This window comes from Lutra lutra, chromosome 11, assembly GCF_902655055.1.
Source record: "Lutra lutra chromosome 11, mLutLut1.2, whole genome shotgun sequence".
Classification (NCBI taxonomy): domain Eukaryota; kingdom Metazoa; phylum Chordata; class Mammalia; order Carnivora; family Mustelidae; genus Lutra; species Lutra lutra.
Genome location: NC_062288.1, coordinates 55,005,626 through 55,031,555, shown reverse-complemented (window position 1 = coordinate 55,031,555; position 25,930 = coordinate 55,005,626). Strand labels below are relative to the sequence as shown.

The window sequence follows — 25,930 nt, the reverse complement described above, 5'->3', positions numbered from 1 at the left end:
ACTTCACCTGCCCTCCTGTTACAGTGAATGACATGTTCACAGTCCTGTTTCTGTCTGATAGTAGATCTTTATGCTTTCTTTGAGCCTGAAGGACATTACTCCCCAAAATGCCCCCTCTCCATCCCGCATCCTCAGGTTTCCCTCAGTGCTGGATGATTTCTAATAAGATAACTAGACTAGAACATCCCTCACCATAAACAAGCAAGCAAGCAAAACTCCTTTCAACATCACTCCTGAGCTAATGTCCTGTTGCTTGTAACACAACTCCTCAGAAGGGTTGTTGCTCGTTCTATGTTGAACCCTGAGCTAATGCAGCTTTTTCCCCCTGCCACTTTTTTTGCTCAAAAAGAAACTATCATCAAAAGCCACCGATTACTTCCGTCAAAATTCTGTCAAATCTGTCATTTCGAACCTATCATACTTGACATCTCAGCAGCATTCCATACAGTTTTTCTCTCCTTCCTCCTTAAAACACCTTCTTCACTACTCACAGGTTTCTCCTCCTAGAGGAGGGTCTTGGTGTCGGAATCCCGGGCTCAGCGGGGAGTCTGCTTATGGATCTGTCTCCCTCTCCTTCTGCCCCTCTCCCCACTCACTCGCTCTCTCCCTCTCTTTTTAGAATAAATAAATAAATAAATCTTTTTTAAAAATTAAAAGGCAAAACTGGTACTCGTGGCTTGACGTTGAATGATTTCGGAGTTTTGTCTAGTGTGGTAAGGGACTTTCCAACAACTGTGGCTCTCCGACAGTGCACAGGCTCTCTTAAGATAAACTGTGATCCCTGTGCAAGAAGCTTGGAGACAAACTGGAGGGCTGCTTGTGAGGGATATTTTAAAAATAAACATCTGACTTTGGGGGAGGAATTCCACTTGCTGTCTCCTGGGAATCTGTGATTTGGGCCACTTGAAGAATTTTCTGTTTCCTTCCTAGTTGTTGGAGAAGCTGTTAGATAAGGAGCTATCTTTGCCCTTGGGAATAAAGATAATAGTCATTGTTTCGCATGCATGGAGGATCCCATTTCATCGATGCCCACTCAACAAAATGGTTCTCTTTGGCACAATTAAGACCATGAAGCTGAACATCACTTGCTGGCCCCTTCTCCATATTTGGTCCTGTTGCTAGGTCCATTCAAATCCTGTACATTAAAAAAAAATAAGAAAAATCCTGTATAGTTGTATTGTAGATTCCCAAATTTTGACTGCTCCTGCCAAGAGTAACTTCAGATTTCATTAGATCATGTCCTGATAGGTTGGGACATTTTTTTTTTTAATAATTTGTGCAGAAACAGTTAACAATTTGTGTTATAATGAATATCTTTTTTTTTCTAATGAAAGTCTTAGATTCTTCTCCTTTATATTATTGTTACTTAGGGGCTTTGGCATAATAAAAAATGTGATGCTTAATGGTTCATTTCCAATCCCTGATGACATTTGAAGCTTTCTTTTTGCAGTTTATTTTTAATAAACTTTTTTTAAACCACATTTCATGGAACATTAGAAGTACTTTGCTAATAATGCCCCACAGTAATTTTCCAGTTGTTAAAAAGAAAAATCTTGTGATCTTGTTAAACTCCATATTTGTACGTGGAATAATCTGGTGAAGTAAAAGAATTAGGAGCTTGTGTACTGTTATTTTTAGTCCTCTGTATCATTTCACCCTTTTTGTCAGAGTGGTTGCTGGCTAACTTTCCCATGAGTTTTTAACCTCTTGTGAGGCTTTGCTTATGTCACAGGAAACAGGCTGTCAGGAACAAATAGTGGCATATCAGGAGCTCACTTCAGTAGCAAATGATTTAGTTTGCTCTGCCCTTCCCTCTCTTAAAGTGGACCGATACGTGATCTGAACTTTAAGACTTGTGGTGTGAGCTTCCTAGGTTAAAATAATTCAGTTTCAGTTTTGGAAAGGCCAACTCTATTACCAAGACCATGCATTAATGCAGGCAACAGAGAAGATGAGCTTATTGTAAGGCGAATTTTGCAGTGGTGTCATGTCCTGGGACTGTGGATTTAAGTATATCTTCGCTTTTTCTCCGGCTCTTAAGGCAGGAGTGATGTGCAAACTTCAGGAGAGAGATGACTTCGGACGAATTGAACTGGTCCAGAAGCTGGCGAGAGAAAACTGTCAGTTTCTACAGACAGACAAAAAAGAACAGGAGAAATCTGAACACGTAAGCCCTTTTTCTCTTGGGGATGCAGGTTTGAAAGGGGTGAAAAGTGTTTCCGCCTGGCTGTATGCTTGAAGGAGAAAATATTTTAAATTCTTTAGTTTTGGGGTTTTTTTACCCCCCACGTCATCCTCTTTAGTAAAAACGACAGCTGCTCAGAACTCAAAGCCAGACATCCACAACACTGGGTACATAAGAGAGCTCTCCTCAAAAGTAAATCCTGTAGAAATAGAAGAATATATGTAAGCAAATATGAATGCCTGTGTATGATTTTTGATTCAATGGCTTTCAAGTTTGACTTTGGGAATTCCACCTATCACATAGTTTGCGGAATATGAATTTTGGAAGAACATTGTGATGTACTTTTATGTTGAGTATGGCGTGGCTCTAGTCACCAAACAAATGTACCCAGTAGGAAAAGGTAAGAGCAGAACACTAGATTATAGATGCCTTCACCAAGTGGGAAAGTCAGAAGGGAGTTTTCCCAGTATTTTATGAATGTTTGTGTTCCAGCAAAAGTTCTGTTGTTTGCATGGAGTTAAACTGGAGGAAAGGGATGCTCTGCTTCCTTCTCCTGAAAGCAGTAATTCAGATTGAACTTTAGAACTGAGAATGCTGTCCTCACGCTGGGGGGACAATGGCACCGCTTTCTTCTGCTACACATTGTCATCGGTTGACTTTTTGTTGTCGTTTGTAAGACTGAGCTCTCAGTGCTCAGCTATCCAGGGTTGCTCATGAAAGAGAAAATTCTTCAGTGCGTATAAACATGTCTTCATGTCTTCCTCTGACTTTAATTTTTCCTTGGAAGTTTATGTCCAACCCCTTCTGAAGGGGAAAAATTGCTTCATGCTTTTTCTGCTCTCGGGCTCAGTACACATGCCAGGGGTTTACTGAGCAGGAGGTGAGATGAAATGTTCAAGGCGGCAGGCTGTTCAGTTGAACATAACGCGCCTCTAACAGTGCAACGTCAGATGATAACAGCTGGTTTCTCGAGGGGGAGAATAAGCAGTTTCAAAGCCTTGCGACTGAGCTGTTTCAGGGGTGACCGGTGACTTTCAGTGAGAGTTGATATCTTAGCAGCCTTTCACTTCAGTAGGTACTACTGGAAAGTCCAGGAACTTGTTTCAATTGTTAAAAGCACCCTGAAGGTTGACTGTATCAAAGACTGACCCTTAATCTCTGCCATGTCCTTAGAATATTTGAGTATCCTAGTGTGTGACTTAAGTTTCTAATTAGAAGAGCAATAGTTTTCATTTGCCATATTTTGTTGATTTCAAAATGCACATTTCCCCTGCATTTTAGCATCTCTGAAATCAGGGTCATCTCAATGATTGGTGATAGGAAAACACATCATGGGTTAACTGTCAGCATTTTTCCTTCCTAGCGGTCCTTAAAATGAATGATATATTTTACAATGAATTGCATATTCAGTAAAGTGGACCAGTGACAGCCTGTGGGTAGGGCAAGATCTTTTAAAGCCAAACCCATGGTAGAGTACCAGTTCACCAAGGCTAGAAATCATCGGCCTTATGCCACAGACAACTTCAGGCTTCTTTTAAAAGATACCAGTGTTGCCTTCGCCTTGTCTTTAGTTCAGTCTGGAATATTATAGTCAAAGCTAATGAGACAATCATACCCTCCAAATATGTGTTGGAAATCCAAACTCAGTGCTAGTAATTGTAACGACGTCTAACAAGAGACAGAAATTTAGTGGTAGAAGATTGACAGCTTTGCTTATGGTTATCTGCTATTGCTGTCTACTCTATACGGCTACCTAAAAAATGAAGGTTTCATCCTTCAGCTTCAGATTGTAAAACGCAACACTAGGGTTTGTTACTTCTTGCATGAGTGTCATGATATGAATGCATTAGCAGCTCTGATAGTGTTTATGCTCCTGAGAGGAAAGACGGTGTATAAATCAGCATTGGAATTATGGCCTTGCTACATAGACCTTTCTTTTTTTTTTTTCTTTTTTTTTTTTGGAGCTTCGAGTGAGGAGAGGTGCATATTCAAGCTCTTTCTTCCTCAGTGATGAATATAACCTCGGCCGTTCTGCCACGTCCCTCCTGCAGGATGACAACCGTTGAACTGATCAGCTCTCGAGGCTGATACTGATGTCGTGTTCCACTCAATGGGTTATTTAATTCCAGATGCTTAGGCTTTTCGCAGTGATGTATGAGGAACCAAACCATCTGGTAGATGATCTGATTCATTTAGGTCTTGAGCATTTGATGTATCTCCACCTTTGCTTCCCCACGGAGTTCACCGTGTTCAGGAGCTGGGTACGGCGTCTGCCTTTTTCCTGCCCTCGTTCTCTTTTCAGTGGCAGTCATCTGCTCTGGCTCCTGAAAACGCCATTATAACACGCAGGATGTACAGAGGAAACTGCAGTTTACCCAGTGTAAACCCAGGCCCGCAGTTTCTTCTTGAAATCGCAGTTAACAATGATGACCCAACCCTGGAGTTAACATACTGATTTCCTTTCTTTTATGATTTTAAAATGCTTCACCTACCTCATCTGCCATTCCTGGGCCAAAGCTATTTAAGGAGACAATGGTGAAATTTGAGTTAAGGGTCTAAGTTACCCATGGAGTCTTTTTTTTTTTTCTTTTTAAACTAAACTACATTGCTTCCTCAGTTCTAGAATACCACATCACTTTAAATACGTATGTGCCAAAATGAGAAAGCTGCTTTAAAGTACCACTGAATAGAAAAAGAAGCTTTTGTTGCTGGTGCATCTTGTTACAAATAGAAGGAGCTTCAAGCTTTCCAAGCAGGCATTTTTCCTATTTTCTCAAACTGGTCAATGCCATGATTATAAGTGCAGCTAATTAGAGACACACTTCGCTCTGAGCTCTTGGCAAGGTATTTCTGAAAGAAAAATATTTAAATGTATAATTACCACAAGTTTCTCAGGAAGCACTCGGTTTTCTTATTTTATATTAACAAGCTGTAGGCAGAATTAGCCCACACTCATTACTAAGTGTTGAAAATCATTATGTGAGAACTTTAAGAAGGGACAGAAATTGGTTGTTTCTTCTAAATATTATGATAGTGGGATTAAAATTTGGTCATTAACTCTTTAAAGAAATTACTTCTTTTGTAGGTAGGCATCACATTTCCTAGTCTTAATCAAATTGTATTAATAAGGGAAAAGCCTGTGTTACCACAGGCCTTTCAGTTTACCTGGAGCCTTTCAGCTTGACCTGGAAGGCTGACTAATGGCCCCAGCAGGGGGTACAGGGAAGAGCCTGGTAGACAGAGGGACTAGCAAGAATGCACATGACTTGGGCGCTGGGTGATTCATGGGGAATATAGGGGAGTAGGTTGTGAGGGAGGTTACCATTCAGCTGCATAAGACCTAGTAAGCCACTGTAAAGAGTTTAGACTTGTTTTTCTGGCAAAGGAAAGCCATCAAATAAGCAAAGTGGCACAGTCGGATGGAGTCTTTGTAAGATCACTTTGGCACTGGCTTAGAGAAACAAATGAGTGGAAAAGAGGAGAGTGTTGGAGAGAACCCTTGGAAAACTATTGTAGTGAATCAGGTGAAAGGTGAAAGCCTGAACTAGGGTGGTAGATGGGAAATGAGAAAGCCATAGATGTAGATAATAGATGGTAAAATTGGCAGGATTCGATGACTGGTAACGAGCAGGTGGGAATGAGTATTATTTTCTATTAGGTGGTAGACATTAGAATGTTCTGTTTAGCAATAGAATGGTTGGTCGCCTTTACCAAAAAGCTATAAAACATTTACCTTGCTTTTGTGTTCCTGCAGTATGTTTCAGGTGTCTGAGATACAAGCTAAAGCACCCAGTGTTTAACTCATTCGCAAATTGTGAGGTGGGGATTCTGGATAGCGGCATGGAAACTATATACGCCATCTTCTCAGACCAGACCTTTTGAAAATACCTTGGACAGACAGCACCTCTCGTAGCCCCCAAATGAATTGGATTATTTAGCCAGAGTTTGGCATTTGCTGCAATGATGTGTGTGCCATCTTTAGAATTAGCCGTGATTTCAGGAATGCTCTCTTGACCTGTATAGTCTGAAATGGTATTACCATTCTGTTATTTTAGAATACTCTCAATTATTTATTCATTGAGCATACCTTTAGTAAAAGCAAAGTCATAGGGGATTCAGAATAACTATGGTGGCTGCTTCCCTGAAGAAGTATAGTCATGTTGTGGAAAGAAGACATTGACACATGTAACTGAGATATAAGAAAACAGTGTTGGTAATCCCCAGAGAGATACACAGAAGTTAGAAGAAGAATTTCCACCTGGGAAACAGGAGTTTCTCTTACAGTAGAGATAAAGTTTGATGTGGACCTTAAAGTGGGTTTGGGTTCTATTAACAATTCAAATTGAAGAAGAGCGTTGCTAGAGAGGAGAACAGCATAGAAAATGCACAGAAGGTCAAAGTACAAGGTATTTTTGGTCATCAGAAAGCATTCTGTGTCACCAGAGTACCACAAGTGGGGCTGAAGGGCGATCTGATGACAAGGAAGCAGGAGAAGGAAGATTTCTGGAGAACTGAGATTGGGACCAGACCATGGGGGATTTTTGAAGGCTGAGAAGTTTTACTGAATTCTAAAGTAATGAGAAGTCACTGATGACTTGGTTTTGTTAGTTTTCCTAGAAAAGGAGGAGTGGGGGCAGTGTAGGGGGTGGGGAGCTCTTGTGAGGTAAATGATGTGCTTCAGTTTGGTACATTAGAAAACTGAGGCTGAGGAGTGACTAGGCAGAGCTGGGCTAAGAGTGGTCTCACGTCTCTTGGCTTCTGGGATGTATCTTCTCTCCACAGTCATTACTGGAGGGAGGGCTGATCAGAAGACAGGAAACCAGGACAACAAGAATCATGATGATCCCAAGAAAGAGGAATGGCCAGGACCACCCTGTAGGAAAGAGACAGAATGATTATGTGTTGACAGGACGGTAGTGGCAGATATGGGAAGGATTATAGAAAAGAGAATGCTAAGGTGCTTGCTTAGTTTGAGTCCTAACTTAGATTTGAAAAGCATGTAAGCTATTCATATTTTCATATCTGTGAGATAACTGTATGAAAGTATATATCTACAGGTAGGTCCTTCCTGGAATACAACCGTCCTCTTGACCAGAAAACTAGAACTATTTTTTCCTAACATAGAGCTTTGTAGCGTATTAACTTGTGGAGTAGAAATACCGGTGGTGCCTGCTAAACCGAGTTCCTAATTTCCAAACTGCTGAAATGTGGATGTGTGAAATGTATGTGAGAGCCTCACTAAGCAGTCCTTTCCCTAGGGACTCGGCGCATAGCCCGCCCTCTTTCCACCGGTTTTCTTCAGTTCCTTTGTTAAGTCTGAGGACCCACCCTACTTCCTTCCCCTTTTCTCATTTGCTTCTGACAAATGGGTGGGAAGGGGATTTTGCTGAAACCGATTCTTGGCATAGCTGTCAGGGTAGGGTCCCTATCACTCAGCCTCCACCGGGCTTCCTTTTCCTTGTTTCCTGCAGCCTCATCCTGCAATTCTGCCTACGTCAAAGGGTCCCTTGTTCACGGATGACTAGGGGAGAAGTGGTTTGGGGTATCCTGGCGGCTGTCCCTCTTACTTCACCTATTAAAAGTTAGCCTCTGCCTTTTTCCAACTTTCATTTGTCTCTTACTTTATTTAAAAAATAAGGCTAAGTATAAGCTGGAAGCCCTGTTTTTACTCTCTATGAAATACTAAAAGCAAAGGTGGTTTTACCGTTCTGTATTCATACTTGCATTATACATCTAGTGAAGTTAAGAGCAATAATGGCATTATTTAAAGTTTATCAGTAATTTTGCTTAACCGAGGAACTACTTAAATACAAACAGGATTTTATAACATTATTGCTTAATAATGAAAGTCAGAATTCAGATATGATAGGCAATTCATTATATATTAAGTTGCCCACCTATAAACTGAGAAATCGCTCTATAGAAGTGATTTTTTTTTTTTTAATAACAGAATCTTGGCTTTGTGTTGGTTTGGTACTAAAGTACCTTTTCATAGGAGAGAGACAGCCCCGGATGAACAGTTTTAGTTCATTTTCTACCAGGATTAATGCGGCCACAGAGTAAAATGGCAGAAGAGTTAGTTAGTTAGTTCAGTTAGTTAGTTAGTTCATTTTCTACCAGGATTAATGCGGCCACAGAGTAAAATGGCAGAAGAGTTAGTTAGTTAGTTCAGTTAGTTAGTTAGTTCATTTTCTACCAGGATTAATGCGGCCACAGAGTAAAATGGCAGAAGAGTTAGTTAGTTAGTTCAGTTAGTTAGTTAGTTCATTTTCTACCAGGATTAATGCGGCCACAGAGTAAAATGGCAGAAGAGTTAGTTAGTTCAGTTAGTTAGTTAGTTCATTTTCTACCAGGATTAATGTGGCCACAGAGTAAAATGGCAGAAGAGTTAGTTAGTTAGTTCAGTTAGTTAGTTAGTTCATTTTCTACCAGGATTAATGTGGCCACAGAGTAAAATGGCAGAAGAATCTGCCACAAAAATGGCAGAAGGTAATTCGTGCCTCTGAGAAGTTTACAGTTGAGCTGAGGGGTGGAGGGGAGGTATTTACACATGGAAAACAGGGAATCATCCAAGACAGTATTTAGTCAAGTGTTTAAATACTTTCACAGGCGTTAAGAAGTAAATACCTCTGATAAACATTTTTCACGAATGCAGCAATCCATACTCTTCTCCATTAGACAGCAAGCTTTACAAGTTTGGTTCCCTCCACGGGGTCTTTAAATTCTAGTTTTGCTGGGTTATTTACTTATTTATTTATTTACCAGAGAAACGGCCACCAAGCTGCCCGTGAAAGTGATGGGCTCATGCTGTCTGGTGGAACCATCTGCTCATTAGCTATATTTTTAAGTTCTCACAAGAAGCCCACTTGCAAGTCCTGACATTTATTTTTAAAAAATGAATTTCAACGTTTTTATTTTTTTTTTTTAGATTTTATTTATTTATTTATTTATTTGACACAGAGAGAGATCACAAGTAGGCAGAGAGTCAGGCAGAGAGAGAGAGGAGGAAGCAGGCTCCCCGCTGAGTAGAGAGCCCGATGTGGGGCTCGATCCCAAGACCCTGGGATCATGACCTGAGCCGAAGGCTTTAACCCACTGAGCCACCCAGGCGCCCCCAAAAATGAATTTCAATGTTTTTAAATGGAGGAATTTGTCATTAGTATTTTTCTGAAAATACTCAAGTTTATTTTAAAAGGCCCAATTAGATTTATTAAATTAGATTTATCAAAATCACATTCTCAAAGATCTTGTATTCCCCGTGGAGAGGTGCTGCTCCCTAGGTTTATTAAATTCTTATTCTTATAAATTTAAAAGAGGTATATCCTCTCTAGAATGTCTGAGAAATCATTAAAGTGAGATGTTGAGAAATAGGTTGGTTTTCGTTGGTTTATGGCCCCAGACTCTGGGCAACCTTACATTCTTTCCTCTTCTATCCCTGTCATGGCCAGATCAGCATTACTATTAATAAACAACAATATGATTACCTTCCAGTTGGTTGTCTGATTAGATAACACTAGGAATCTTTGGTAGTTTAACTAAACTACCACATGTTGTTCGCATGACATTGCAAGTGTCATGTGAATGCTTCATGGCAGAAAGGTAGGGAAAAGATGCACAGACAGATGGACAGTCCTTCATGACAACTGTGTACTACTGAGGCTGGGAGAAATAAAGACTTGAAGAGATCTCATGGAGAAGGGAGACATAGGTACCAACTGAAAATGTGCTTTCATTCTCACGGACCGCCCTGATACCTCGCTGCCTTCAGAGAGCTAACGCTGTGAGAGATCCCGAGGCTGAATTCGTTACCTGGGAGGTAGGCGTTAGGCAGAGTGCTGTGGAAGCCTGTCACAGGGAGCTCAGTGGGTCTCAGGAGACATGCACGTGTCCCTGAGGAAGAGAGACTCTGAAGTGCCAGGAACGTTACTTGCAAAAGTGAGGAAAGACAGGCATTTCGGGTGGAGGAGACAATATGGTGACAATGATGTGAAGGGCTTACACAGAGAGAGGGTGCTGTAGCTCCAGAGGCGGAACCAAGCGGCCAGCACATGGCGCCCCAAAATTGTGTGCTCCTCACAAAATACCTTTGAGCTCTTGTGAAGAACTTAATAGGCAAAAGAGAAAAAGGTGGTTGCATTCAAGTTTTGGAGATGGCTATCTGTACCACAGGCATGGGTTTCATTCACTCCCTTTTTTCATGGTCCTCTCTGTTGGTTTTACATGAAGCAGTCACCAGCATCAACTAAGCATTTCATGTGAGGAGCTCAAGTCTGTGTCTGTGGACTTAAGCTTTAAGTCCCTGGGAAGACAGAATGTCCAATTATAGCTCAATTCCAGTTCATTAGCTTTACCCTAAAATACACCACTACATCATCATTTTCTTTGAAAGTTGACTGTGATCGGGTCCTGTTTTTATAGAAGTGAATTTTGAGCTTGCATATCATTTGAATAGTTTCTGTTACTGAATACTACACAGGCTGATATGTTCACTCTAAATACACACTCTGCTTTATGATATTTACCTCATAATGATTCAGCCAAAGTTTGGTGATTTCTGAGTGATTCAAATACTTTCAAGATTTCCATGTAAGATGCAAAGAACTTTTTGCATCTTCCTTTTGCAATGGGAAATGGATGGAAAGGAAAAAATCCCATCTGGCATACAACAGCTCTAAATGTTGTTTTAAGATAGCAAAAATAAAAGATTACTTAAAATATCATAACAGAACATAACAGACTGTGGGCAAGTGTACAGTACATATTTCTCTGATAAATCACGTTAAATATCCATATCTTATTTGAAACGTGACCGTGTTCTTAATTTTCATTACATAAAAATTTGTCTTTAATTAAAAAAGTCCATTCTGCTGAAGCAGAAAAGACTTGTTTTAGTCTGTAGAAATTGATGTACAGTGCTTGGGTTTACCTCGAATAGGTTTCTTAACTTTTTGTTGTTGTTTTCCAGTATTTTCCTCCAATATTTAAAAAATGGAGAAATAAGATACGGCATATAGATTCATTTAGGGTACATTTACCCATAATTAAATGAACAAGGCTCAACAATTTTAACAAACCCTTGTAAATGTCCTCTTTGTTCAGGTTCCAGGAATGGCTGGGTATGATCAAGGCAAGCTGAGTCAGAATAAGAGATTAGGGGCTTCTGGAGATCCAAGAAACACATAGAGGGAGAGAATAATAGTGATAATAAGACAATTAAGATGGCAGGAAGTGGCTTGGGGGTAGGAATTTGTAAGAGGTTCATGAAAACTTAATGAGTCATAAGAGCATATCTTGGTGATTACAAAGGTGGGGGTAGGGTAGAATATGTCAAGGTAAAATTTTGGCCCTGTGCAGTCAGTGAGGGGAGAGAATGGTACTTTAGACAGATAAGTCCTTAAACCTTTCATGATCTTGCCTTGACTAGAATTTATAGAGTTAAAACAAGCTTCATATAGATACTCATATGAATAGAGAAGCCTAATGATCCCCGAATGGTGCAATGCATGATAAAATCCCAAACTGAATTTTATGCTTGATGGAAGCTATTACTTTTTCCCTGCTCAGTGAACTTACTGTTATTACAAGTTGGGGGATTGTGATGATGGCGTTATTTTTTGCAATCAGTCTGAGTATTCTGGAGTTTTCCTCTGAGAGTCATAGCCATTGAAAAGAACTTTAGATATCCCATGTCTTGATTGCTTGGGTAAGAAGAAACTTTAATTCAAAAACTGGCACCTGCTGAATAGGATTGTAGAGTTTCCTCTAAAATAGGCAATAAATACTATACAATCCATTACTTCCGCTGGAAGTTTGTTAATCACAAGGAAAGGTTAGAAATACTTCCATTGATAATATTCCCCTAGTAAAATAACCTTTGTTGTCAGAAGCCAAAAAAAAAAAATTAATAAAAATAATAACTAGGGATCTTTCAGGTCTATTAGAGAAAGTTGCAATTCAATCTTTGTGTTTTTACATGTGTTCCTAAGAATCGATTTTGTGGGGCCTAAAGTGAGGCTAGCCTGATTGAAATGACTCTTGCCCCCATAAAATATTTCTGATGGACTGCTTCTCCCCTACTTATTAGCAGTTACCCTATCAGAAAATTAGCACAGCAACTCCTGAAAGACACAAAAAATTTTGTCAGCAAAAAATAAATGGGATCATCCAGTGCTTCTCATTAAATATCCATAGGGAGCTAGAGATCTAAAAATTAACTCAGTATTAAAACAATAGTCAGATACAACTCTAAAAACATGGGAACCAAGAGGGTAATTGAAGCCATGGAGATGGTGCTATAGGAGATATACCATCTCCTATAGCAATTTGTATGATTGGAATGTTAAAAGATGTCGGTGAGTAGAACTACAGGAAATAGAATGGCAGACACAGTAGAACCCATGGGCCCAAACTGGTACTGATTTATACCTACTTGGTTAGAGTTAAGGGGTGGTAAAGGGAAGATTTTGAGGTTGGATGAGGCAGAATACAAACTTAAATCCAAGAGAAGAAACCTTGGAACAAAACAGAGAGCCAATTTTATTCTGATTGTCTTCTGAGGAATACATGTGAATGCCAGATGCCTGTGGTCAGAAACCTTTCATGACTTGTTGAACTATTAAGTACCATTTCCATTATAATTTGGCAATCAACTCTGACTTTATCTCAATTTTGAGTAGATTCCATTTCCGTCCCAACTCAGTAAATCTCAAATTCCTGTCCTTCGGTATTACTCATAATCTTGGCATAGGGAAGAGATAGGCACAGACCTGAGAAAAGCTCACCACACCCTGGAAAAACCCTTGTTACTGAAGATCAGAGGGCCCTAGGTTTATTCAACACCTGCGGCTGCTTATTCCCCTCTGGCCCGCCCGCTGTGGCTTGCCACTGCTGCATCTTTGCCCCAACCTCTACTCTTATGTAGCACATCAGGTGACTTCAGAGCCTTTGGGGAAGAATGTAATCAAATAGAGTTCTGTTGGTCCATTCTGGCCTAAACCTAAGTTTTTGAGACTACTTCAATCCAGAATAGAAAAGCCAGGAATGGCATCTCTTCCTTCTGAGTGACAAGGACAGCGGGCTTCAGGCAGATCAGTCTGGGGGTCCCTAAAAAGAAGAGTTAGGTAGCACAGGCTTATGGAAGATGCAGAGTAAATTGAATATGCACTCCTTGGTGGAACGTGGTGACCCATCAACACTGGGGAATTCAGTTACTTACCTAACTGCGTTGAGATTTTCCGGCAGAAGCTGGCATCCCTTCATCAGACATTTCATTTATCCACCAACGAGCAGCTTATCTCAGATTCCCATCCTTAGAGTTCATAGAGATGATGAGAAAGGATCCTACCAGGTGAGGGTGGAGGGCAGCCAAATAGCTCTCCAGCTTCCTGCCACCAGCAGTGATTGTTCAGCCATTACACATAAAATTAACTTTGTTGGGGGCCAAATTTTTAAGCTCAGTAGACCTTTCTCCTTTTCGTAGATAGAGCCAATTTTTAAAATATCTGGCTAAGATTAATTTAGTCTTGCCTTCCTCTGTTGAGAAAAGCATCTGTGAACCAGGCACCACACAAAATAGAGCAGAGGCAGGAGTGCACAAGATCTGATTTGAGCCCCAAAGGCACCCTTAGTTAGTGAGGGAGAAAACGAAGATGGGTGAGTAAACAGCACTCTGCACGGGGAAGAAAGGGGCCTACGTTAAATAAGGTATTTGTTTCCAGAGAGTTGTTGCCTCACATTCCTGTGAGGCATTTGCTAAAGGAAGCATCGTCTTTTTTACTTCCTAGGTTATGAGTGGGAAAGGACGTAAATCATAAAAGGCAAAAGATAATAAATGTCAAAGCTAAAGAAAATGACATATTTTTGGCATTTACCGTTTACCCTTGCCCGCACTTCCTAGGTACAAAAAAAAAAATGTTAAAGATTGATTTACTCTAGAAGGGGAGAGAGCCTGTGTACCATGGGGGAAGGGCAAAGGGAGACAAGCTGACTCCTTGCTGAGTGGGAAGCCCAACCCAGGGCTCCATCCCAGGATCCTGAGATCATGACCTGATCAAGAATCAGAAACTTAACTGAGTGAGCCACCCAGGCACCCCAAATACAAAATATTTTTTTTTTAAATAGTATATATAGCTCTGGACCTGTTTTACTGATTGAATTTGTTTCTGAAAACCAGCTTCTGGAAGAGATTTATAGGTGTTTAACAATTGAGAACAAGAGATCAGGCAACTTGCTGGAATGTATTGCTGTGAAAAGATTTTTTTGTTGTTTAAAATTGTTCTACAAATTGTAAAAGAAATACATACCTTTTGCAGAGAATTTAGTAATAATAGACAGCTACAAGGAAGAAAAACTTAGTGAAAAATAACCATGATTCCCTCTCCAACTTGCCCAGTATATCAGTATTTAATTTAATAAGGAAAGACTCATATCCTGAGTTATGGCATACTTTATTTCATCACCCTTCCATTTGGGCGCATATATGTTTATAAGATTTTGCTATTATAAATGATCTGACATGCACATCTCTAGAAAAATTTTTACCTAATTTTATATTTCTTAAGAATAAATTCTTAGCTGAGTAATTTCTACTTCCAGGTTTGAAATGTGTTAGTCTCTTTTATGTTTTTGCTCACTTTGATAAAACTTGTGCACATGTTCACTTATATCAGCAATACATGAAAACACTTGTTTTGTAATGCTCTCATCCTTAACTTCATTGAGCATAATGATTCTCAGAGGAGAAATTAATCATTTTTTCTAGGTTGATGGGGGGAAGTATTATCTTGTTCAAGTTTATGTTTCTTGCAAGGTTGGATATTTACAATTTATATCAATCCATTATCTTTCTTCTGTAAATAACCAATTTACCTCCTTTACCATTTTTCCATTGAAATTTTTCTCATTGATCTGAATAAGCTCTTTATATGTTAAGGATATAAATCGTGCTTGTTGCATGCAGTTTTCCTCCATTCATTTCTTACTTGTTTATTTATCTTTATATATATATGAGCAAAACTGCTGATTCACATTTTTTAAGTTTTAAAAATACCCTTTAGGTGAAAAAGTCCTTCCCCATTCTGTGGCCAGATATTCAACTTCCTTTTGTCTATTTCTTTTAGAGTTGTACTTTTCACTTATGTCTTTAACATAGCTGGGATTTATTTTTTATTAATTTCTTGATTACCTATCACATATAAAATTTTTCTTAAGTTAATTTACTTTTTTGTTACCAGCATTTAAAAAAAATCCATTTTGTTCTGGAGAAATTGAAATTCTATTAACAAACTTCCTCCAAATTAAATACATTGAGTACAAATTAGTGAATCACATTACCCCTCTGAGCTTGACTTTCCTCATCTATAAGGTTAGGAGATTAGTTATCTAAGATTTCTTCTAGCTCTGAAATTCTTAAGTTGAGCACCACCCCCGAAAAATTCAGCAACATTCTTACTTTTTGAGTGTTGAACACTTTTTGGGAAATTGTTGCTGATAAAAATCAATTACCCAGGAGGCTTTCAGGAGCCCTTTTTTACTCTGATTGAACGTGCCTATCGATGCCAAGAATCATTCTGTTCTTTTATGTTCTAAAAATACTCATGTGGATAGAACTTCTAAAAATTTACTTTTTGTGAAATAGCGTTGATATGGGACAGATGGTTGATCTAGCATACCCAGCTAGAAATATCTCTGGTCTCAGGGTATCATAGTTACATTTCATGTCAAGTCATTAAATATTTGGAATTGTTTTTCTGAGTTCAGAATGTCCTGAGGAGGATTGAGAAATGCAACTCCCAAATAATGACAAACTAAAAAAATGTTAGATCTTACTGCCTTGAACTCCTAGAAATAACAAGAAAGCAGCCTGATTATTTATACTGGCTAAGTTCATTAATGAACTGCTATCTACAGCCTAGCTCCAAAGCACTCCTTTAAAAAAAAAAAATGCAGATTTATATCTGTCCTGTAAAGAATTTATTCTCTGAGGGCAATCCCCATTTTTATTTGGACTTTTATCCCCAATGTCTAGCACTAGGCTTTCAATCAGTATTTGTGGACATGAATCCAGGAGAGAAGACAGTTGTAGGTAATTCAAAATGTTTCCCCAGTTAAAACACCCAAACCAAATCTGTGCAAATCCAAAGTTGTACCAGCCCCAGGCTTCCAGTTCTTTGGAGATTTTCAGCTTTAAATGAAAGGTTTTGTACTACAGGGAATTCACCTGGAAATGACAAGCAGAGAAGACAAGAAAGTTCAACACCAACAGTTAGTTTGTAAGTGTAGACAAGCCTTTGGGAGAATTCATACTTGGTAAAGAGTAGACATGAGCTTTCAGTCTTCAATGAGTCACGGTTGATGGAGTAAGAATCTTACCTAGGCAGGTTTGTCTATGATGGTTTCAATCTTCCTTGGTACCCCAAGTGCAAGTTAATACTCAGAAAAATAGATGTTTTTGTATTATCACTGAAGTACTTCCATTTCTTTTCTCTTGGTCTTTCCTTCCCACACCCCCCAGCCACAGCCCAGAAAAACAGGGAGAAAGACCAGTACCATGCAGTGAAATTTATTTTTGTCTTATTTTAACCAAGTCTCTGTTTTTTTTTTTTTACCTTCTAATTTTATTTGTTTGTCTCTCAGAGTTTAGCAATATTTCATTGTATTTTAAATTCTCTTGATGAATTTTAATACCAACTTTCTACAGTTTTGCAACGAACCAGGGGTGACACAGTCCTACCTTTCTTCCGGTCTGCTTTCAAACTGTGAAATGAGGTTTCTGAGATGGGTTACTACAGAGACCAAAGGCGTACCTCTCTAAAAACACCAAGGAATGTACAAAATGTGAAAAAAACAGAGTATTAACTTACATTGCTTGTATCTCCTTGCCACCCATGCCATACGATCTAGCAGTTGCTACGCTAACTAGGAATTTTTCATTCCCTAACTTGCATAAGTATTCAGGCTGCATCTTTTATTACTGCTTTGCCCTCTCTGAAGTTACAAATGCATGCATGCATGTGTACACATCTGAAAACACACATGTATATACACACACAAAAGAGATTTGGAGTTACAGAGTTCCTTGACTTGAAGCCTTTCCATTTTCCAAGCATGTTATTTTATATTTTATTTTTTATTAAAAAATGTTTTACAGCTTAGGTATAGTTGACAAGTAAAAACCATATATATTTAAAATATACAATGGAAAAAAATATACAATGGGATGTTTTGATGTATGTGCATACATTGTAAAGTGATTATCACAATGAAGCTAATTAACATATCCATACCTCACATAGTTATGTGGTGTGTGTGTGGTGAAAACACTTAAGATCTACTCTTAGCAAATTTTGATATTCACTACTTTTTAAATTTGAAGAATACTTCTGCTGGGTCTATTCAGAGTGAAGAGCTAGCTTTTTCAAGTAACTTCAGTTTATAAATTAGGTTTTCATTTAATCAAGAAGTATTTTCAAACCTCTGAATTTCCTTCAAGAAAAATTTGGGAGAAGAAGCCAAAGTGATAGGAAACAGGGCTAGCTATCAAGTCCTGCTCTAACAATCCATACTATCCTCTTGTTACTCAGATTTTAAAGGCTTCTATAAACTGCGACTGTGAATTATTCAAACCCCAAGTGACAAGTATATCTGCAGCCAGGATGTGGAAACTTAGTCTGAGTCATAGTTTAGCCTAGGTTATCATCCCATCTCTGGGTCACTTGGGGAGAGTGTCAAGATATTTTCCCTTTAGAATAACTTGGTGGGGGGGGGCGACTAGGTGGCTCAGTTGGTTAAAGATGTCCTTTGGCTCAGGTCATGATCCTGGAATCCCACATAGGGCTCCTTGCTCAGCGGGGAGTCTGTTTCTCCCTCTGGCCCTCCCCCCCTCTCATGCTGTCTCTCAAGTAAATAAATAAAATCTTTAGAATAACTTGGCACATATGTCATCCACACATACGCACAGACACACACACACACACACACACACACACACTTGAAATGATTTGAGAATACTTGGAAACTAGAAGGTATCTCTACATAACATTTATATTTGTCATTTTTGCAAAATCTCCTAGGAAGCAAGATTTCAGGTATTTTCTAAGTCTCAGGTAATCTATGTATTACATTTCGATGGCCATCAAGATAAACCAATAATGAGAAGTAGAAATAAGTGCTGTTCTCAGCACTAAAGTTATCTCAGCTTTTTGAGGCGTGTCATAAATGTATCAGTCTGCATGGAAGCCATGGATTGATGGAATTCACATTTTCAAAATATTGATAGTTTTTTCTCCAGTGACCCAGTCATTGAATTTTTTCCCCTTTCTTTTGAATCTGCATGTTAGGAAATGCCTACAAATCTAATTTAGAACTTGAAGCATCCTCCTACCTTCTGAATTACCTTCAGATAGACCTCTATCAGCTCATGTATGCACAAGGCAATGCTCAATTGCCCTTTGACCTAGACTTCTTAATTCCAGAGAAACCAAGAGGTGAGTCTTGGGGATTCCCAGCTGATCCTTTGTATATTTCCTCGGGCCCACTAACCAGGGTGAGTGGACATGACTTGTGAGTCTTAGCAGAATGAAATGACCACCATATCTGGAACAGAAAATCAACAGAAGCCATGGGGTTAATTGCCCTCACCCCAGTGACCATGGCTGACCCCACACCTTCTTTATTACTGCGGGTGTTTTATCCTGTTTATACTTTGGATTTGCTGATGCTAAAAGGATGTTGACTACTCCCTCACATCAACTAACTCTTGAAATTTTATTTTAAAAACATAAGAGTCAGAGACAACTGAAATTCATTGTCTCCCTTCTTTTAGATCTTCACTTCTAGAAGTGTATGGTTTCTTGGCAAGTGAGACGTAGGATTGAGGGGTGAGGTGGATGCCAGAGAGAAACAACGCTGCATTCCCATGAGAATGCTCCATTTCCTCGATCCTGATCCCAGTTCTCCAGCAGAACGGCTTGCAGCCTTCTTTCCTCCAGGTTCAGTGAGCTCTGTAATTAACTTGCTGGGATGGCCTCTGGCTCTCTGTGGCACTTACAGCACCGTGGGGAGTAGTTTCCAGTGCATCTGAAAAAGTTTGATGACATTATTTGTGTCTCTTTAAATATGGATGATATTTAAACACACATACACATGAACAAAATTATAGCAAGGCCCTGCTACAAATTTCAATTTGTAACACTTCGGTGTTAATATACCAAAATGGCACTGCATACAGTTACAATACAGTTTGTATATTTTTCTGCATCCATTTACTGAGGGCTTTCTCTATGTCTAGTGCTCTTAATTGGGTTAATAATAAGATAGATATTACCCCATTTCACAGACAGGAAAACTGATGCTGAGAGAGATTGAACAACCTTGTGAAGACCTCCCAGCTAGTAAGTGGCAGGTCTAGGATTTGAACCCAGGCAGGTCTGTCTTCACTCTGGTGACTATCAGTTTAATTGGATTGAAGTCATAGGTTCTTTGAAGGGCTGTCGTCATCTCAGTTTAATTTTTGTGCTTGGAATTGATAATTACCGAGGAAAAAAGGAAGCCCATTGTCATTACTAAAATAGTCTCTTTCTACCTAAAATTGGACCATACCTCTGACATGGGATCTGGTAGAAGGGAGCTTAGGAAGGTGGGTTGATTGTTAAACTATTTTTTCTAGTAATTTGTGATAAAAGTGTAGCTGGGCATGACTATGCGAGGCCTTTTGCATACAGTCTTTTTTTAGTGCCTAAAAACCTTCTGGGAGGTATAATATCCTCATATTTCAAATTACAATTTGGGATTTGGGGAGTACATTTCTTCTCCTGAACACAGCTGTTAAATGGTTGTAGGCTTTTACTCTAGATAAGGCAAACCCTGTAACTTCTGTCCACTCAGGATAGATTGAGGCCATGTCTGCAGCTGTGAACCCAGATTCTCTGTGAGAACAGGGCACTCCCTGGATGAGAGTGGCTCAGAAGATCTCAGAGTCAGAATCAAGTGTCGTTTCTGTGATGGGTGAGCTGAGTCCATTAATCAGACCATTTGCCTCTGTCTGACTTTGGAGCACTGCTTCTTAGCTACTGGTGGCCTAGATCTTGTCCTTTGGTTCTGCAGACTTGTAGCTTGAATTTTCCTCTCTGCCCTAACCTGCTATCTGGACTGAGTCCCTCTGTGGCTGAACCTCTGCCTCCTTACCTCTCCCAATCTCTCTGTCCTTGATCTTGGGCCATTCTGATATACATAATATCAGTACACCTATCCATTATTCACCAGGCCATTCATTCATTTAGGAGGTACTGTTCTGACGGTGACAACAGCCCAGAGAATGAAACAGATCAAACCCATGTTCTCATCCAGCTAATATCAGAGTTGAACTTGTCCTGCCACTTCTCCTTTCTATTCTCCCCTTCATCCTCACCACCAAATCTGCTTTTCAACCAAAAATTTTTATACTGGAACTAGAGGAGGACTTTCTGGGAAATATTTATCAAAATCTAAGTTTTTATGGTAAAAATGATACCCGTGTGGTCCAACAACTTTCAAGGGTCACCTGGGGAGTGTCAGGTATGGGGCATGTTGTGGGGCTGGAATTGCAGTAAACTGATGGAGGAAGACTGTGAAGACGTGGAAGGCTGCAGGAATGAGATTAAGTCAGTTGGGTAATACTGACATGTCCTACTCAAGAGCTGCTAGATCTTTGAGTTGCTTTCCTGAAGCAAGATGCTGGACTCCATTCCTGGTGTGTTGACCCCAGCTTCTCTGGGACCAGAAAGGCATCATTGTATCCACATCCTCTCCTCCATTTCCGCCTCTGATCTGTGCTGCCAGCCCAGTAAGTCCTGACTCCTGCGGACTCTGTCACCCGGGTGCTCTTGGCTGCCACCTCCAAATGGGACCTGGCCCGTGGGAGCCACTGCCGGACATCAGAGTGTAGGAGGACAGGAATATCAGGTGTTGGTTGTTCCCACCTCTGTCCCACTTCCTCCTGCAGTTCTGACGGTGACCACACCCCTCTGCGATAGCCGTTCCTCCCTGGGAGCCTCTCACCTCTCAGGCTCCCAGTGGGATCCCACACTCACTTTCATCCTCTTGCCCTTCAAGCCCAAGGGTGGGTAAGCTCTCTGTCTAGGCTTGTTACATCACCATTTTTTTTGGTTAATTTCCTCCAACCTAGCAGCACTTCTGTAAATAGTCCCTTCATTAAACACTTTCAGAACTCTAGCTGAGTGTGCCTCTCTCTCTCTTTTTTCCCCAAAATAATCAATCAAGCTAATATGGCATATCGCAATATACTTGGAATCAAAAGATACTGACTTTACATTTCCAGATATTTCAGTCTCTTCCCATTTCTTCTCCTCTTATTGCTCAGAAGGGTTACTCACTGACATTGGCGGATCAAAGTCCTAGGCTTGCCCCTAATATTAGGATTCTTCGACAGCTTGTTTTACATCGTAATAATTACTAGGGGCAATGAAATTTAATAAACACGGTTCTTCCCTAGCAGCCAGAGCTTTCCGTCCAGACATGTTTACCGGTTTCCACTGGAAGTTTGGTCACATTCACTAACAACTTTGTGTTTGCTTTTATACCCATGGAGGTCAGACTGTACCTAGATTTTGTGAGTTTGGGGATGATGAATCCTCTTAGTTCCATTTAGGTTGAGTTATTAGGTTGAGTTATTAATCTTAATATGTGTGGGATTTAAAAAAGGAACCCATTGTCATTACTAAAATAGTCTCTTTCTACCTAGAGTAGCCTCTGCAAAGATGTAATTGTCAGGTCAGCACTCTGTGGCTCTCTAAATCCAACCCACCACTCACCTTGACACGCACCTGCTTACTTAATCTCTCTCTTAGTGTATTCTCTTAATCAGGTCTGTCTTGCCAGCAATATTCTTTTGACCTTTTTTTTTTTTTTTAATTCTGTTTACTTTTTTCCATGAGAAAACAGAGTCATGAGATACCTTGTCAGCAAATTCTATGAAGGTTGTTTTCAGACAAAATTGGTTTTGGCTGGGGAGATTATTTTTTTTCAGATAAGTATTTTAATTCTGCTGTACCCACATTTACAGTACAAGAATAGATGTGGGCATTGGTGGTTTGGTTTTCTAAGCTGTGTGTGAATTTCTGTAGTACAAGATGAGAAGAGATACTGCTAAATCATATGCATCTCTCCTATTCAGGAGAGCCAATATTTTGGGCTTCTGTGGGAAAAGTGAAGTCAAGACAGATGAATTTTTGTAGAATCTTGATGCTGGAAAAGATACCAAGGTCATCTTGTCTGGCCCCCACTCTCCCTGAAGAACCATCTTCCCTTGTTCCATAATATTATTGACAGGCTCTGCTTCAGCCTGAGGGAGAGCTCATTCCACCTCTGTTGTTAAGGCTTCCTTAAATTGAAACATAATCGGCCTCTTTTATCTAGCCACCCACTAATGGAAGGTCACCTTTCTAGAACATCATGAGTAATCCTGTTGCTCTTTCTCCCACAGGAAGGGTAGGGTAGCTCACAGAATGGAAATTACCTACCAGGGTTTCATTCTCCCAAGCTTTTCTTTCTTAGACATTCCAGCTACATAAACTGTACCTCACAAGGCATATTTCTCAGAACCCCTTGTGGCTCCTTGGTGTAGGGCCCAGTGTACCCCAGTCAGTAAACTTCTGTGCCCACAGGCTCATCACAGCCCAGTTTTGGGTTTTTCTTTTATTTTTTCCCCTTCTTTTCTTTCTCTCTCTCTCTCCCTCCATCCATCCATCCATGCATCCCCTCCCTCCCTTTCTTTCTCTCTAAAATTCACATTTTAGTGGGTATATTTCACTATCTTCCCAAGGCAGCTAATGCACCAGAAGTTCCACCAGCCCTAACCTGCATGTCTCTGTGTTACCCAGGGTGTGTGGGCACAGGTGCCCAGAGTCTCACTCCTCTGATCCCTGCTGTGTGTGTTTAACTCTGTTCTGGCTAGCACTTCATTCTTCCTGTGGGAAGCTTGAGCTCTGCCCTTGCCTGAGCTGGTTTACTTGTGGTCCTGATACTATGCTGAGCACTTTTCAACCGTCTTCTCTTTTCAGTCCCTTGATGGGTTTTCCAAATCACATGGGCCATCTAGAACTGAAAACTGGTGGCCCTAGTAGTTTTGAGCCTCACCATGTTATCTGACCCCCAAGCAGATTGGCCTGCTTTGGCTAGCAGCACCAGAGTAAACCAAGTCCCCTCCGATAGTTGTAGTCTATAATGTATGTTACTGACCATCTTTAGGGGAACATCTGTGGTTCTGGTTAAGAGCTCTGTTGTTGAGTCTATCCAGCTTCAGTCTCAGCTTTACCACACCTTCACCCTGTGATCTTTCTTGGCTAAATTACTTTATCAAAATGGTTTTAGGGGCACGTGGGTGGCTCAGTGGGTTAAGCATCTGCCTTCCGCTCAGGTCATGATCTCAGGGTCCTGGGACCAATCCCTGCATTGAGCTCTCTGCTCAATGGGGAGCCTGCCCCCTGCCCCCCACCTGCCTCTCTGCCTACTTGTGATCTCTGTCAAATAAATAAATAAAATCTTTAAAAAAAAAAAAAAGGGGAGGGGCGCCTGGGTGGCTCAGTGGGTTAGGCCGCTGCCTTCGGCTCAGGTCATGATCTCAGGGTCCTGGGATCGAGCCCCGCATTGGGCTCTCTGCTCCGCAGGGAGCCTGCTTCCTCCTCTCTCTCTACCTGCCTCTCTGCCTGCTTGTGATCTCTCTCTGTCAAATAAATAAATAAAATCTTTTTTAAAAAAAGGGGGGGGGGTTAATAGTATTTACCTCATAGAATTGTTGTTAATGAAAAGATAATGCATATGCAGCTTTTAGCTTTGGTAAAAAGCTAAATGGTAAATCCTCAGTAAATGCTTATTGTTGTCCATTTATCTGCCTGGGTCGTGGCTTGCTCCCTTCCTTATCGCCCTCCCTAGTGAATCTGTTTGTTGCATATGGCAGTGCTTTTTCCTTATTTCTTGCATTGTGGTTACCTCCATTCCCATGATATTAGCTTTTAGTGGTCTAGTAGTTAACAACTGCGTGACTTTTATTCTTCACAAAATATCGATCATGTATTCTCTTAGATAGGGGTCAACTCTTGGAGCTGCCTTATAGTGATTTTCACATGAACCAACCTCAGGCCAAGATGCTGAACTAGAACAGGTCATTTTGATCTGATATTTATCATGTAACCCCTTGCCTGTATTTATCAGTGTCCAGTTGGGTGAGCATGCCAGCTGTTCTTTTCGGTTTACCCGATCTGAGTGCCTCGCCCAAGCTGATGGTCAAGATGCAGAACAGCACAAGCCAGTGTCACCCACCACCAGAGTAATTTGATGACCCTCCCTTAGGAAGAGCATAGCAAAATGTCCCCTCTATCAGCACCATCTTTGAGAAGGATTCTTTGAGATTTAAGGTATTATTCTCTTAAGCCTTCACTCTAAAAGGCACATTTACCCATTCATCTTTTTTGTTCATTTATTCATGCAGTGTTCTTTGAGTATCTGTGAAGTGTTACGACCTCACTGGGAATTCAAAGTTGAAGATTTGGTACCTACCCACAAGTGGGCTTTTGCTTTGTGCTTCTCCAAGTGCTGAGTCACAAGGAGTCCCTCGGTACCATGGGGTCAGAGACAAGGGCCAGCCAAATCAGACTGGAGGCAAAGGGAGGGGTGTTCCTAGAGGCAGCAGTTCTCAAAGTGAACCTTGTGGGATGAATAAAGGTTAGACCAAGAAGGTTGAGAGATAGGAGTCATAACAAGCTATTGGCTGTATGTCTTAGTCATTCGGGCTGCTCTCACAGAACACTACAGACTAAGTGGCTTTTAAACAACAATAATTTATTTGTCACAGTTGTGGAGGCTAGAAGTCCAAGATCAAGGCACTGTCAGATTCAGTGTTTGCTGACAGGTTGCTTTCTGGTTCGCAGACAGCCATCATTTCACTGGGTCCTCACAAGGTAGGAGAGGTGAGAGAACGTTCTGGGCACTTGCCCCATTCATGAGTGTTCCACCCTTATGACCTAATCACCTCCCAAAGGCCCACCTCCAGACACCGTCACACTAGGAGTCAGGATTCAACCTAGGAATTTCTGGAGGGGGGCACATTCAGTCCATAGAAAATGCCTTCTTATAAGTAAGTTAGCATCTTCAGATACTGTTTTTATGAGCTTGAGGGAAAACAGCGTTGCAGTTTTTGTGACTTCTTGATCGCCAAGGCATCACGCCACATGAGTCTTTGCGTTCTCCGTTTGAAAGTTTCTCTAGTGCTCCCTGTTTCAGGCGGGTTTGGTGATGGAGCACAAGGCCGTGTGAGTTGCTGAAGATCCTGGTTGGGGCCAAGCAGGAGGGGGAGAGTAGAGGATACAAAATAAACATCTTGGCCAGTTCACAGTTTAGCCCACAGTTTGACCTGTTCATATCCACTCCCTTTTTATATGCTCTAGACCAAGGGACAGTACCATTTAGTGAATGCCTTCCTGATGCTGTCCTGCTTACATGGCTTCTTATATATTTGTTGCATGGGAGCTTGGTTTCATAGATGGAATAAATAATTATAACACTAAAGTTCAAAGCACAGTTAGCTCTTGTGATGAGCAGTGTAATAGGAAAGTGACAAAATGGAGGGTGAGGGAAGCCTTGCAGTGAGAAAAACCTTTGAGCCCTGCAACATGGAATTCTGCCGTTTTGAGGCAATTCACTCCCTCTCTTGCTTGTTCATTAATTGGTATGTACAGTAAACCTTTATCAAGT

General features: G+C 40.5%; 1 protein-coding gene across 2 annotated transcripts in view; it reads left to right on the top strand.

The window, feature by feature from the left end:
• The window catches only part of RAPGEF5 (Rap guanine nucleotide exchange factor 5), a 228,595-nt gene that overhangs the window by 125,018 nt on the left and 77,647 nt on the right, over nucleotides 1–25,930 (top strand). For both annotated transcript variants that reach the window (XM_047694569.1, XM_047694570.1), the window contains exon 9: nucleotides 2,042–2,167. In XM_047694569.1, the coding sequence (XP_047550525.1) occupies nucleotides 2,042–2,167 (126 nt within the window). The remainder of the gene's footprint in view (nucleotides 1–2,041; nucleotides 2,168–25,930) is intronic.